The sequence below is a fragment of the Camelus bactrianus genome, chromosome 28, assembly GCF_048773025.1.
Source record: "Camelus bactrianus isolate YW-2024 breed Bactrian camel chromosome 28, ASM4877302v1, whole genome shotgun sequence".
Classification (NCBI taxonomy): Eukaryota; Metazoa; Chordata; class Mammalia; order Artiodactyla; family Camelidae; genus Camelus; species Camelus bactrianus.
In genome coordinates this window covers 15740046-15755097 of record NC_133566.1, presented here as the reverse complement: position 1 = coordinate 15755097, position 15052 = coordinate 15740046, and the positions used below count along the sequence as shown (strand labels likewise).

General features: G+C 48.9%; 1 protein-coding gene across 10 annotated transcripts in view; it reads right to left on the bottom strand.

The window, feature by feature from the left end:
• Nucleotides 1-4031, bottom strand: part of KANSL3 (KAT8 regulatory NSL complex subunit 3) — a 40784-nt gene extending 36753 nt beyond the window's left edge. For 7 of the 10 annotated variants that reach the window (XR_012503043.1, XR_012503046.1, XR_012503045.1 and 4 more), the window contains exons 1-2: nt 3936-4031; nt 2677-2941 (exon numbers count right to left, since the gene is read on the bottom strand). Coding sequence is in view for 6 of the 10 variants with exons in the window: in XM_074354638.1 (XP_074210739.1) it covers nt 2677-2891 (215 nt within the window). In the remaining 4 variants the exon portion in view is untranslated. Of the gene's footprint in view, nt 1-2121; nt 2157-2676; nt 2942-3935 lie in introns of those variants that run through there. The other 3 variants (XM_074354637.1, XM_074354639.1, XM_074354640.1) reach the window with 3 other exon arrangements.
• Between the last annotated feature and the right edge of the window lie 11021 nt (nt 4032-15052).

The following is a 15052-nucleotide window of genomic DNA, read 5'->3' as shown; positions in this document are numbered from 1 at the left end:
CATGGTCATCTCGTTGCCAAAAAAAACTTTTGGATACAATCAGCTTTAAAGTACACTTAAAGCACATTATATCCACAAGAAAATTATGATCCAGAGTCATCTTTCCCACACTCGTCTAGATCTCTGCCCTCGGACGTGCGGCTGATACACGCTGGGGGAACACAACATTGTTTTAAAACGAGCCTTTGCGAAAAATGAAAAACAGCTATTTTTTTAAAAAGACAAATATATTCCATAGGCAAATAGCTGATTGCTTAGATGTGCTTTCCAATACAATAGCTATAAGCCAACATGCAAATATTTAAATTAAAAAAATTTAAAAAAATTTAAAACTCAGTTCCTCAGTTGCACTAGCCACATTTCAAGCACTCAACAGACATATCTGCCTAATGCTACCACACTGGACAGACCGACAAAACATTTCTATCACCGCAGAGAGTTCTGTGGGACAGTGTTGGTCTAGAGTTTTAAATTATTCATACAAACTTTTCCTTTCCTTAGCAAGTCAACTGGCAGTTAATTACATGCTGTAAAAGCCTATGACTGTCTAAGACAGATCACCTGGGGTGCAGACGCCTTTGCTTACTCACTGTGTAAGGAGCCTAGAACATAAACAAACAGAAAAGAATACCCGAAGAACCTTTCATATTTTAAAATGCTGATGAAAAGCTAGTGTCACAAGGGTCCTTCACTGCACCAAATTGGTAACCCCAAAAATGATGCCAATCAAACTGGTCTACTGGCTGTCTAACAAACACACCTTAACTTTTTGACCTCAGTGACGTTATTGGTTCCATTCCCAATGGCTGGAATAATTACATCATTATGAAACAAAGTGAAATAACATGCAGCTAGATGTGGTGGTGGGAGAAAGAGCTGATTATCTTCTGTGGACCAGACAGTGGGCTAGGTACTTGGACCTGTATGCCTAAAAGAGAATTCTCAATTTCACCATCCCAGACCTGTCCTCCCCCAGCTGTCCCCAACTCATGGCACCACCCAGCTGCTCAAGCCAGAAATACAAGTCATCCTAATTTCACCTTTTCCCTTAACCCTGGTCGCTCTTTCCAACTCACCACAGCGGGTCATGTTGGCTCTACCTACATGAAATACACCTCAAGGCCATCCATCTGTCTCCGCCTGTACTATTCCTGCCCCATCAGGATACCATGACCTCTGGCCCCACTACTGCAGTGGCCTTCTAGCAGACCTTCTCTATTCCACTCCTGCACTATAATCCATTCAACAGAAATTCAAAGCGATCTTTTTCAAATATAACTCCAATCTGTAGCTTAAAATCTTTCAATGACTTAACAAATTCTTACCAATTTGACTTCTTAAAATCAAATTCCTACACGAGGGAGCCTCTGTTGACTTCTCCCCCAGCTCCCAACGCCACCATATTCCAAACCCAATGGCCTAAAAAGAGTTCCTAGAACATAACAAACTCCCACTTCAGGGCCTATACATGGAGTCAGTCTATAAGAGAAAATAATTTTCTGAGTACTGAAATGTCCAAGTCCACAGAATTTCATTTTAGGAAAATAGCATGAGATATGAATGCAGGAGCTTCTATATTTGCAAGAAGCTATTACATAACTAACAGAAAAAAACCCTCCAAATTCTGTTTAAAGGAGCTCTTCATTTATGCTCTAAACCAAAGGCATCAAGATTATGCTGGATTATTTCCTAAAGTCATAGATCCTGTGCACTGTACAACCAAAAAAAGCCAACAAAATGCTGCCCTCATTGAGAAATGAAATAAAAACCACTATTCTACCCGTGTTTAAAACACACACATCACAGCACTTCTATCTCATTAAGGCTCAGTGGGGATCTAAAGAAGCAAAACACAAAATCTCTATTCTCCAATAAACCCCAAACCTGAACTAAAAGAAATATTAAACATCAGGTTAGATTAAAACAAAGCAAAACAAAAAAAACCTCTTCCCAAAAAAGTTCATAAAATTATTAAAGGTGTGATTTGATTTTCAAAACAGAATATATCGATTTTAATAAAAGTAATCAGAACATCTTAAAGCTCAAAAAAATTGCTAAACAAGTTTTAGCAAATGTAATTGCATGCATATTATGTGGTAAATTCATGAAAAAATTCCTTACCCTGAAAAGTAGGCAGGCTGAAAACATAACCAGACCTAAGAAGGAATTGGATCAACCCTTGGTGACAGGTTTGTTTAAGTTAAAAGAGAAAGCAAAGTGTCAGATACATGCTCCTAAACTTTGCAGGTGAAGCCAGGAAAAGCAAACTGAATTACCATTAAAAGGTTATTGTTGCCAGTGTTGGAGCCAGAACATTGGACTAAAAGGAATGAGTCCAGTCCTGTGTGGTAGTTTTTAAAAATCAACTCTCCCAGCTTTTTCTTCACAGTTTAAATAACCCTCTCCAATTCCTCTTTCCACACAAGTGCTATTATCTAAGTGCAATAGGCTGTTTGCTTTCCTTTGAACATCTTGCTTTCCTAACTCATTAGATGTCTTGAATGCAGATGTCCACATATAGGCCTGATATCCTCAAGCTGCTTAACAGAGATGCCTGAATTAAACATCTGAGCCCCTGGTACAATCTCCCACAATAAAATCCCCTCTAATCCTCACCATCTGATCACTGCCCAGTTAGGGCAACGTCAGCCCTTAAAGAGAGAAGCCCAAACTCACATGGGACTTTCGTGTTGCCTCCGGGGAGTAACAAAGAGCATGCGGGTGGGGCGGGCACTACTGGCATCTGGGTGGGCACTCCACGGCTTGGCATAGCTGTGATCCAGAAACACCAGGTCCAGCTCCCGCTCATGCACTGAAAGCTGGAAGAGCAGCGAGGTGCCCATGCGCCGCGCTGAAGTCTGGAAGTCCCTCTCCCCACCGCGGTGGGCCATGTCAGAAGAGGGGCTGCAGGTCAAAGAATGGTTATCTGCATGCTAGTCACCTGCAGTAAAAAGTTTCAGTTTAAGTCAATTCAAATGCTCTAAATTTTTTTCAACCTAGAACAACTAATATGCTTCTATCTGAGTATCTATTGCACTGCAGACCCCTGCCCACGTAGACAGGGTGCCTGAGATCCCCCAGAAGGCTATGGCACCACCTCCATCCTCAAGCTATAAAATTTGGTTCACTAGAAAGCTGAGGAACTCCACTATTCATCAAGGCCTCACGTGGACAGACACTAAACTTGCCTGGCCAGCGCCACAACTTCCCACGTGGACAGGACGGGTTTTGGTGAACAATGAGAAATCACAAATATTAATTCTTCCAAAGCTAAGGATCTCTACGACTTCACACCATCCTCAGAAGCTTCACAGAGCCGTCTCCGACCAGAGCATGAGCATCCCAGTAACAGCTGTGCAAAGCGAGCCTCAAAGAAGCCCTTGTTTACGTTAAACGAAAGTTTTGCAACTACTCCATGATGCTCTGGAGTTTTAAAAATATACAGAGAGCTCGTCCCCAAAGCTTGCAACAAAATGCTATCCCAGGAAGCCCTCTCTCCCTCACCGAAGGGGTGGTCCCTGGGGAATTGCCCGGTACCCCAGGTACCCCTCGAGGGTCCCGCCATTGAGCCTCAAAACCGCCCCAGCTAGCAGGCAGGGCTTATAATTCGCACTTTACAGACGCCGGCTCAGGGAGACGGAGTGACTTGGCCAAGGTCACCGAGAGTTCGCGACGAGGAGGGGCCGCCTCGCACCCGCCTCCCGCCTCCCCCCCCCCCCCCCCCGGGCCCCGCTCAGCGCCCGCGTCACGGCGGCCCGAGTCCGCCCACGGCCCCACACGGCCGTCCGACCCAGGCCACCCGGGCCGCGGGCTTCAGCACCCGGCTCCCCCATGCCCCGGGAGTCCGGAGGTCCTCGCCGAGACCCCGGCCCACTCCGACTCGGGCCGCGACCCCTGGGACCCGCCATCCCCGCCAGGGCCGATCCTTCCCTCACCCGCAATCGTCGGGCCGCGCGCTCGGCCCGGGCCGGATCCCAACGCGCGTGCGCGTTACCGCCTCCACGCCCCGGCTCTCCGGGCGCCGAGCAAAACGCGGAAGTGGATTCCGGCCTGGGAAGGGAGGGGCGGGGAGCCGCAAAACCCGGAAAGATGCAGCTGCAGCCGCAAGAGGAGAAGAGAAGAGCCCGGAACGCGCGTGGCCTCCGGCATCCTCAGCAGAAAAGCTAGGGCAAGGGAGGAGGCTGGCTCCTGCAGCCGCTGTTCTCTCTGCCCCGCACTGTTGCTTTGTCGGGTGCCTGGCCAGGGCTGGGAGGACGCGCAGCCTACTTTCCAATCCGCCAAAGGAGCTCCCCTCTCCCCCCCGAAAGTGTTCGTTAAGAATGTATCACGCATGCTGTACGCCTGAAACTAACGCAATATTGTAAAGCAACTATACCTCAATTTAAAAAAATGTATTCTCAGGAAACAACCACAATAAAAATAAATGTAAATAAAGTTGCTGTGAGCCTAAACCTGCTCTAAAAAATAAAATCTATTAAAAATAAATAAAAATTCATTCAGAGCTTTGCGGAGCGCAGCTGGTCCCTGCAGAGATGCGTCGCGATGGCCCTACCCTTAAGGAGTTTAAGGAATAAAGGGAGACAGTGACGCTCAAGGTAGAGATTGGATTTTGGAGTTTAATCTCAGCTCCAACACTTAACTCCCTGGCTTTATGACCCCAGCAAGATCTCAGCGTCCCCTCCTCATCTCTGTGCACACACTTAATTCACTGGCTAGCTGAGATAATGAAATGGATAATGTACAGTACCTGGCAAGAACACAGATTTCTAGGAAAAGGAAGATTTCCCAACGTTGATAAATGGTATCTTGTTGTATTTCTTTGCTTATTAATAAGCTTGGTTTATTTTTACATCTTTTTTGGTTTTTTTTGGGTGGGGGGAGCTTTTGAATCCAGTTTGGCAAAGTAATAAATGGCATCTCATTGCATTTCTTTGATTATTAAAGAGACTGAAATTTTTTTACATCTTTTTTCTATCCATTTGGGCAATCCTCTAATACAAACTTTCCCCCATTTTCCTTTGGAGTAGTCATTTTTTCTTACCGAATTATAAGACCTGTTGCAAATGTTCCCTACTTTAATACTTGCCTTTTAAGGTATATTTTTCAGTGGAAGAATCTTAAATTTTACGCAGTCAAATCTATCAGCCTGGTCATTTACAGGGTTTGCCTTCTGTGTCTGCTTAGTTTGGAACATCATTAAGAAAGCAAAAAGCATTTTGTTGTGTTTAGATTTCAAGAAAAACTGTCAGGTTAGTAGGAACAGTACGTTGAACATAATTTATTATTTCTAAATGATTCAGAATTTTGCTTTTTAGACATGTTCAACTTCAGTCTTCAAATGAGTTGAAGTGAACAAGGCATTGGACCAATGAAGTCCAGGAGCCCAAAACACTTGGGAAACAATTTGCTTTTTAAAAAAACGAAGTCCTTAATGTGTTTCTCTCTTTTCTTTTATATGTGCACCAAAATAAGTTGACTGAAGATTTCAGTTCATGTTTATTTCTGCAAGCAGGATAATAATGTGCAAATTTTCTGTTGTTGTTCAGACATATGCCCTCACTGCCTTATGGCTTTTTCTTCCTGTTTAATGATTCATCCCCAGATTGAACATTTGTAATAAACATTTCTATAATTCTAACATATCCCCCCTCAAAACAACAACAACAATAACAACAAAAGAAAACTGTCAGGAAGTACTTTTTTCTTTTAAATCTGCTGCACCAGAATGCAGTCCTGGCATTAGGATCCTACAGACAGGTTTTTGGTCTTTAAATGCTATGCATGTTTTAGAACATGTAGTAAGCTTACTGCTAAATTGTTTCATCCACTGATATATATTTTTTAAAACATCCATTAATTTCCACCTATCGGGTAAGATGTGACTTGTATAATGTTCAAGTCTAAAGCAGAAAAAGCTTTTGAATGGACAAAAGAACAACGTCCCCTACTCCAGCCTCCTGCTGAGAAGCCTTCAGAGCAATCAAGATGTTACAGCAAGATCGTATTATCAGTGAGATTTTTAACCTTACAAGCCCAGCTGGCATCGAAGCTCATTAATTAAACCCCTAGTTTCCCTTGGTTAAAGAGAGACTCATATCTAGACTAACGTTTCCTTTAGAAGAAGGGAGGCGTACGTGTTTGCTTACACATTAGGAAGGACTTCTCCTGAAACACCCCTGAAATTGCCTTTGATGTCGCTCTTCCCTTTCTCAGCCTGCCTCCCTTCTCTATTTTCTCATCTAAACTGTGTAACTTTGGCAGTGATTCACTCTAGATAACTTGCTTGTATAAGGAGAAAACATTCCCCTTCTACCTGGTCTTGAAAGCAGAAGGACAGTTAAGGACAAGAGAGAAAGGGGAACAGAAAGAGGAAAGAAGAGCAGCCCAACTGTTTGATTTTGACACCCCTGGTCACCTCAAGCCCCTGGCTTTGGACCCTGTGACTTCTTCCTCCTCTCACTCTGTTCATTCCCCTTCAGAATCAAGAACCACTCACCTTTGTGACATCGCCCCTATTGGTAAGCAACAGACTCAGAGCCTTACTCACCCCGTGAGCCCTGGGAGAAGCCTTGGACCAGGCACTCCAGGAAGGAAGCTTCGCTAGAGCAGGGTGGAGGGAAGACAGTGGGGGAGATGCTGCGGCTTGTCGTGGAGTCGGCCAGGATTAGCCCGCCACTGACCCCCCCACCCAGACCCTGCGTGTCCGTGTACTTTAGAGGTGAGAGCTGGGAGCCCCAAGAGGCAACACGCTGTTCGACGAAAAACTAGGTTTATCAGTGTCCTACTATGTAAAAGATGCCCTGCGTGGCAGAAGGGTAAGGTAGACACCGTCTGGTTCTTTCAAAATTTATCATCCTTATTGCTACTATTTCTCTTGGGTGTGCCTACAGATTTACCTACCAACTCTTATAATTGAATGTTTAATATCTTATATTCCCTTTTCACCTGTTCTTCCTAGCCCCTCTTCTCCCGAATACCATCCACCACCCCTTCCACCTTCCAACAGGCACAATTGAGTTTCTCTCTCTTTCTCTCCTGTCTCTGTCGCTCTGTCTCCTCTCTCACATTCTTTCCTTGGAAACAATCTCAAATTTGGCAATTTAGAGGTTCTTTGCAGGATTATAGGCTGTTCTTTGTTAAAGATATTTCTGGAGAAGGCGGATTTTAGTGGATGAAGAGTTTTCAACCCACTAGAGATGTTTTGGGATGTCTTAGGGTACACTAGCTTTGCTCTGGTAATGACTGAACCCTTAAATCCCAGTGCCTTAAGACGATAAAAATTCACCTCTTGCTCACATCAAGTTCTGCGTCAATGGTACTGATCAGGCAGCAATCCTGAATGACTCCTCCAAATAGTACTTTAGGGACCAGCTGCTTGCTGTTTGTGGCTGCCAAGTCACCAGGCACTGCCCTCCCAATGGATCATGAGGGTGGATATGGGGAGTGGAGAAGAGAATGGAGACTCTCATGGGAAATTCTGGCAGCCAGCCCAGGCAGCGGTGAATATGGCTCCCAAATTCCATTGGCCAGAATGAGTCACACGGCCCCACCTGGCTGCAAGATGGCTAGGAACCATGTACCAGAAAGAAAATCAAATGAATACATAACATTATCTGTCACGTGGGGTGATGTCACTCTTACAAAAAGTGAGAAATTTTGAAACCCCTAGAGTAAGAAAGAATCAGTGCTGTATCACATCTGCCAACGTAGACCTGAAGTTTTCTTAGAGAGTCCTGCTTCTCTTTACTCACACAAACCTAGACTTTGAAATATTTCCTGCCACCAATGCCAGCCCCTCCATGTCTTTGCAGATGTCAAGAGGACAACTCATGAGGTGGAAGGCAATAATCCCATATGGAATGAGGTAAAACACAGGGCAAGCCCAGAGGAGACAATGACAACCCCAATAGCGAGGTTGGTCCAGGTTGTACTCAGACACCTAGGGAGGAGACAGAGAGCCCTATCAGCCTTTCCCCAGGCCAGGGCACCTTGGCCTATGAGTACTCTGAGATGGCCAGGCGGTGCTGGGTACAGGGCCACAGCAGCCACATCTGCCCATAGCTTTTGGCCCTTCTCCCTGACTCTGGGGATGGACCCATCTTGTCCAATCCGGCCATCCTAATGTTTCCAGAAACCTGAAGCAGAGTTCCCTGTACCAGATCACCTCTCATCTCCCATCCATCCATGTCCCCCACCTGGTCCCCAAGCCCCTTAACTACTAACCAGCACACAATACTGCAGTTAAGCTATGGGAGCTCAGGTAGGATGCCCGGCACCTGGGTGAAGGTAGCAAATGCCATCCTTTTAGGAAATTAGACAAGGGAAGTTCTTCAGTTTGAAACACAGTGCCAGCCCGTTCCCTGCATCTTTTTTCATTTCCTAGAAGGGTGGAAAGGGAAGGTAGAGGAAGGATGCTGACCTCTCTGTGCCTCCCACAGACCCTCATCTGGCACCTCTGGAACCGTCCCCTGCAAAATGACTCTTTCCTGCAAATCACCCTTCAGGACATAGGCTCAATAAAGAAGGAAAGGTGAGGCAGAAAGAGAGGCAGGAGCAGCCTGAGTCTCTGACCAAAGCTACAGCAGATGTTGCATCTCCTGTCTCTAATCCATAACTCACTTAGATGCAAGGACCAGAATGCATTCCAGCCAGCTAATGCAAAAAAAAAAAAAAGCAGGGGATTTGTGGAAGGGTATCAGGGCTAGGAGTACAGATCAACAGATCAACTAGAACTAGGAAACTGGGGCCCCAGAAACAATTCTGTCTCTTCTGAAGTCATGGGATCCAAATCTCTGCCCAACCCTGGCTTCCGGCTTCCCATCACAGCCCCATTCTAGTGCCGCACTGAGACTAATATCCCACTAGACTGAGGCTCTGACATCCCAGGTCTAAATTCCTAGGACAGGGAATCTGATCGGCCCAGCTCTGGTCAGGTGCCCACCCCCTGGTCCAATCAGCTGTCACTTGGCACAGTTCCCATTCCAGAGGAGTGTGGGAGCAGAGCTTCTGGGAAAGGGCTGGGCAGGGCAGAGATGGTAACAGGGATGCCCACTGCCCAGGAAACCCCAAAGCCAATTCCCAGAGAGTTGAGAGTCCTGTGACCTCTGGTGGGTGCCCCCCACCACTGCGTTCTTCCTTCAGCCTTGCTCTTTGGACAGCACTGCCTTTAGCAGAGAAAGGCATCTCTGGATGAAGTCATGCCTGGGACAGAGAGGACATCCTTTCCCCTGGTTCAGAATTTCACACTTGCTCCTTGTCTCCCCAGGTTCATTGGCTTGGCCACAATTCTGCTCAAGCCATTGGTGAAAAAACCAAGAAAGGTCCTTTTCGTGAGGGACCTTACTCTGCTCAACCATTCCATGATACCCACAGATGTGAGTTGGGCCCCAGAAAGCATGGCTGGAGGGGTGGGGCAGCTGGTGAAGTTAAGCCACTCTGCTCCAGCAGAGGCCCAGTGTCCTCCAAATTCAGAGAGCACTTTCTGCTCTGGGGGGCGCCCATCATACTGCCATTGTCTCCCCAACTTCCCCATCCCCTTATCCATCTACCCACCCACTCCTCCATCCTTCCATCCACTCATTTAGCCTGAGTATTCAGTTGATCGTCCACTGGTGTCAGCAGCTGTGCTAAGGCTGGGATACAGAATTGAATGAAGCCCACATTTGTTGGAGTAGGCACCACTCACTGTGACAAGTGCTCCAGCACACACATACTGGGGTCGGGGAAGCTGTTTCACTGAGGTCAGGTGGGAATGAATGATTCTGCTTGGGAAGCAGTGGAAGGCCCCTCAGAGGAGGTGATTAAGACGTGTGGAAACACAAGAAGACCAACCAAATGAGAACAAGCAAAGGTGATTTATTCAGAGCTTGCTATGTAACAAGGAAGTCAGGCACCATTACTTGGTTTTGACAGACACTCAAAGGCAGGCAGAGGAGTGGGAACGTTTTATGGTAGAAAAAAGGGAAGGCTTCAGGTGTGCCCTGATCGGAGGCTGTTTGTGTGGGGAAACTGAAGGTAGACCAGCCAGAAGCCGGGCATCCCATATGATTGCTCAGGGGTGTATATTTGGCTTTCTCCTGTTGGTTCCCAAGCTAGAAGTGAGGACAAAAATTAGGGGACCTATTGTTTATTAATCAAGTCCTGGCTGTGTGGGGCTGATTGCTGCTCAAGCTAGTGGTCTGACTTCCTGTAAGTCTGACTCACCGCAGGCTGACTTCCAGAATACTGTAGATACTGGGTTGGCTTCCAGGGCTGATTGCTGCAGATTGCGGGTCAGAGTTCCATTTTTATAAATGGTTTTTAAGGAGGGGTGTGGGTTTGCCCAATGGACAGGAAAGGAAGACAATCCCAGGCAGGGATATAAGATGCGTGTGTGAAGGCTGGAGGGAGAAGGGGGCAGCACCGCCGTTCAGGAGGGTGCGCTGCCCGCACTGTTGGCACCCAGGAAGGGGGAGGAAGGAGCGTGAAGCAGGGGAGAGCTGAGACTGGGTGGGCAGCAGGGGCCAGAGGTGAAGGGCCTTATGGTCTATGCTGATGAGTTGTGACTTTACTCTGATAGTTTTCGGCCCTTAGGGACTGTGAAGTCAACTCTGATTAAAAAAATTTTTTTTTAATTTTATCTTTTATGAGGGGGTAATTAGGCTTATTTATTTATTTTTAATGGAGGTAATGGGAATTGAACCCAGGACCTCGTGCATGCTAAGCACGCGCTCTACCACTGAGCTACACCCTTCCCCCTTTTAGTGGGCAGTTCTGATGGTGGTCTGGCGGATAGACAGGTGGTGAGAGCACTTGGAGGCAGGAAGTCAGCTAAGAGGTATCTGTGGAGTTCCCACGTGAGGTCGTGAGATGCTGGGCTAGGAGCTTAGCATCAGGGGCTCTAGACTGGTCCTCAGTCACCCCTCTCTCTCTCTCCTCCCCACCCCACTGCATCCTTTTCTGTCCCCACCACTGTCATGTGCCTGCTCTTCAAACCCCATACACTGTAACCCATGGCTCTGTCCTCATCAGTTTATAAACTCCCTCCACCCCAGACTGCAAAGGCCCCCATGGTGTGGCCCTGTGCCGTGGCCAGCATCGCTCCACCCAGGAGGACTGAGTGTGACCCCGGCCAGTCTGGGCCAGATTCTGGTGCTATGACTTGGCCAAGGATTACAGGATCCTATAGCCCCCTGAATTTGTCTTGCAGTGCACCGTCACCGTACAGGTGGCCCATATGACCTACAAGGATATTGAGAAGATGGGTATGTACTTCCATGGGGCATAACCCTGCCCTTCTCCAAGCATAGCTGGAGGGGCTGTTGGGGACCTTTGAGACCCATCCCTTGAAGTCTACCATAGGATTGTGACCAGGTTAGGGTCTATAGGCCAGATCTTCAGACACCTGCCTGAGGTCATCTGTCCTTCCAATAGGTCCACTTTTTATGTGTAGACATAAGACCCAGCTCCAGCGGGCTGCTGAGGGAGACAAGAATGGCCATTCCCAAGAGTTCCCATGTGTAGAGTGTGAGGCCCAGGGTTACTGAGGGTGGAGGGGGACCCATGGGAATGTTCCGAGGAGAACGTGTGCCTCTGTCAGGGCCTCCTGCCCAGGATTTAGTCAGGAGCTGGTCACTGGGGATAGACGGATGCAATGGGGGCAATGCCTCCAAGCCTCCGCAGCCCCGGTCTCTGGGAGCCCACCCTGGACTGTGCTTCCCCAGGCGATGAAGACCTCTTGGCCGTAACTGCACAAGAGGTGGCCAGGCAGAAGCTGCTGTCTCCCAGCTCCCCCACGCACAAGGCTCTGTCCCCGAAACCCCAGCACTTTCAGGTGAGACCTTTAGGGTGAGAGCCCACTTGACTTCCCTGACACCCTCACCGTGTTCCCAGGCCATCCCTGCCTCTCCACAAGGACATGGTTGGGCTCCTCACCTGTCCCCGGCTCCGCCAGGGGCCATTCTGGGGAACGTCTGCATGTGGCCGAAACTGGAGACAGCTCCGGTGAGGCAGCAGGAGGCACCAAGGGCTGTGCGACAGGCCTTGGCGATGCTGGGAAGGCAGAGTGGAGGCCTGGACCCTGCCCTTCAGGAGTCGGCATCACAAGGCTAGCCACGTGCAGGGTGAATGAGTTGCACGGGAGAGGCTGAGGAGTTCAAGTGGATCCATGGGAAGGTCCATGGGTTCCACTGTGAATTCTGGAGTCCCTCCCCCCACCATGACTTACCTCCTTCCCTCTGATCTCTAACCTGTGACCCAACATCTCTGCCGCGGTTTTACCTGCTCCCAGACTGCCATTGCTCGGGAGACTGGGAGTCCTCCTTGGCTGCCTCGCTTCCTCACCCACCCCCTGCCTTCAGTCAGTGGCCAAGTCGAGCTCTTAATATAGCCTGACCGCACCTGCTTCTCCACTGCTTCTTCCATCCCCTAGTCCGAGCCGCTGCCATCACTTCCCTGGACCAGCTCGTGAGGCTCCTCCCAGGCTCCCAGCCTCCAGCTCTCTCCCGTCCATTTTTCAGCCAAAGTGGTCTTTCAAAGATGTCCTTCTTCTCATGCTGTGCATGTACCTAAAAATTTCGTTAAAATGAGGATACCCCATATTCTTAGTACAAAACCCAAACTGTTTACAATACCTTCCCAGGCCCCTGATAATCCAAGCCTGGCCTCCAAGCTGCTCTGTCCTCTATCCCTACTCTAACATCCTGGACAATTTAAAGTCCCTACTCTCATGACTGTCTCCTAGCCACCAGGCCTTTGCACGTGCTGTCGCCTCCTTTGGAGTACCTTCCTCCTCCCTATTGGCCCCGTCCCTCTTTACCAGGCTAGTTTGCCGCAGGATAGGAGGTCAGTGTGTCTAAATCACTACCATTCCTACGTAGGGCAAAGCTCTGACATGAGGGCTGTCGGCCTGGTTTGGCCACTCTTGTCTCTGGTGGTCAGGTAGCTGCATGTGTATCAATCCCTGAAGGGTCCCTGGACTTGATGGAAACACAGGAGGTCTCATAGAGAATGCCCAGACCCACACTGGGAGAGCTGCATGCTGTTTACTACCTCAACTCAGATGACAAGCTCCCACAACTGTCCCCGGCTAGCCGCCGCCATCTCTAGTTTCTTCTCCCTGGGGCCTTAGCCAGCCTGGATCTTATAGGATCCAGGGCTCTTCTCCTGCCTTCTAGTTCTAGGCTCAAATATCATAGTCACTTTACTGAGTCTCAATAAAGTATGCAAAAGCAGAAGAAGAAATCATAAATCAGAAATCAAATCAGAGATCATAGATTCAACTGTGTGGAACTTTAAAATGTTCAATTCCTTAAAAAGATCACAGATAAATATAAAAAACAACAAACTGAGCAACACTAGACTTTCTTTATCCTGTAACAAGTCCCTACTGCTCAAGAAACACTAAGTCCACATAAGATGAAAAGGGCAAGGTGGAGGCTACAGTTCCCAGAAGAGGAAACAGAGGCGCCTTCCCAGGGCTCACGCAGGGTCCAGCTCCTCCGGCCTTCTCCCCATGGGGTCTGCCTCTATCCGCAGTAGAGACTTCTTATCTGAGCATTTTGTTCTTTTAGAGAAGGGCCCCTGTTGGAGAAGGAGAACCCGGGCCCCCAGCGTGGTGATCCCCTGCTTTCTCCCCTGCAGGTTCGGGTGAAGGTGTTTGAAGCCCGACAGCTCATGGGCAATGACATCAAGCCAGTGGTGAAGGTGGTCATCGGAGGCCATCAGCACCACACACGGATCAAGATGGGAAACAACCCTTTCTTCAATGAGGTGGGCAGCGTGTGCCCTTCAGTGCCGGATGGGGCACTTGGGCAGCCGGCAGGCCTGCCTCCTGACTCCACAAACACTGAGCACGGAGGGCCAAATGCTCAGCTTGGCCCTGGCAATACAGAGGGAACACCTGGCGCTATTTGAGGAGCCAGTGGTCTCTGGGGGGGGCTGGCATATGAACATGTAAACAATGACAATAGGACAAGGCCACAGTTGACAGGGATCTGGGAGGGCCATTAATGCAGCCGAGAGAGGCAGGCCCCACCTCATATACCTTGTCACTGCCAGAGCCCCCACATTGTAGCTGACACGGTAGGAACTCCATAAATAGTCATTGAATTAATCGGTGATGAAACGAACAAATCAAAGATAGAAAGAAGCTCAGTGGGAGCAGAGAGCGGTGGGGGGAGACCAGAAAAGGCCCCCGAAACCTTGAAGGAAGAGTCTACCAGAGAGAGAGAGACAGACAGGATGGGGAAGATAATTCAGGAGAAAGGGACAGTGTTTTCAGAGGCCTGGAAGAGAGACGCAGCAGGATTGGATGGCAGGGTAGATGAGGGTGTAGCTGGAGGGAGGGGCCGGGGGGAGCCTTCATAAGGCGCTGGGCCCCAGCATGGATGGTACTTGGGAGCCGTGGAGGGACTTCAGCAGGAGAGTAACAGGGCCAGGCTTGCATTTGGGAAAGGAGGCTCTGGCTGCAGCAGGGAGTGGGGGTGGGGTGGACTGACGGGCGACCTAGGAGTTGGGCTCGACCCTCCCTTCCAGGGCAGCTAGCTGGGCCTTGAGCAGCTCATGACAGGTCCTCCTGGGAACCCCTACTACCTCCTTTACCTGGACGAAAACCCCCCAGGACCTGGCGAGCCTCTGCTTCTGTAGGAGGGGCCTGCAGGAGGTAGCAAGCTTAAGGTTATTCAAATGGGCAAAGATGGGGAAGAAGCCTGCTCTTCTGAGGCTTCAGGCTGGCTGAGTCCCTGGGGGAAGCGGTGGAAGAAATGTCTCCTACTGCCCCCCCCATCCTCTCTGCTCCAGATCTTCTTCCAGAATTTTCATGAGGTTCCTGCAAAGTTCTTCGATGAGACCATCTTAATCCAGGTGAGGAGCCAGACAAGATGGGTCCACGGTTGTGTCCCTTCTCAGTTCTGGAAAGCACTTCAGCCCCCCAGCCCCACCCTGAGAGCCGGACTCACTTCAGATGGTCTCTCTGACCCCAAGGCAGCATCTCCTCCAACTTCTTCACCCCTGGCGGCCCAGAGGCCCCATCCATTCACTTAACAAATGTTATGCTAGGCCCTGAGCTTGGCTC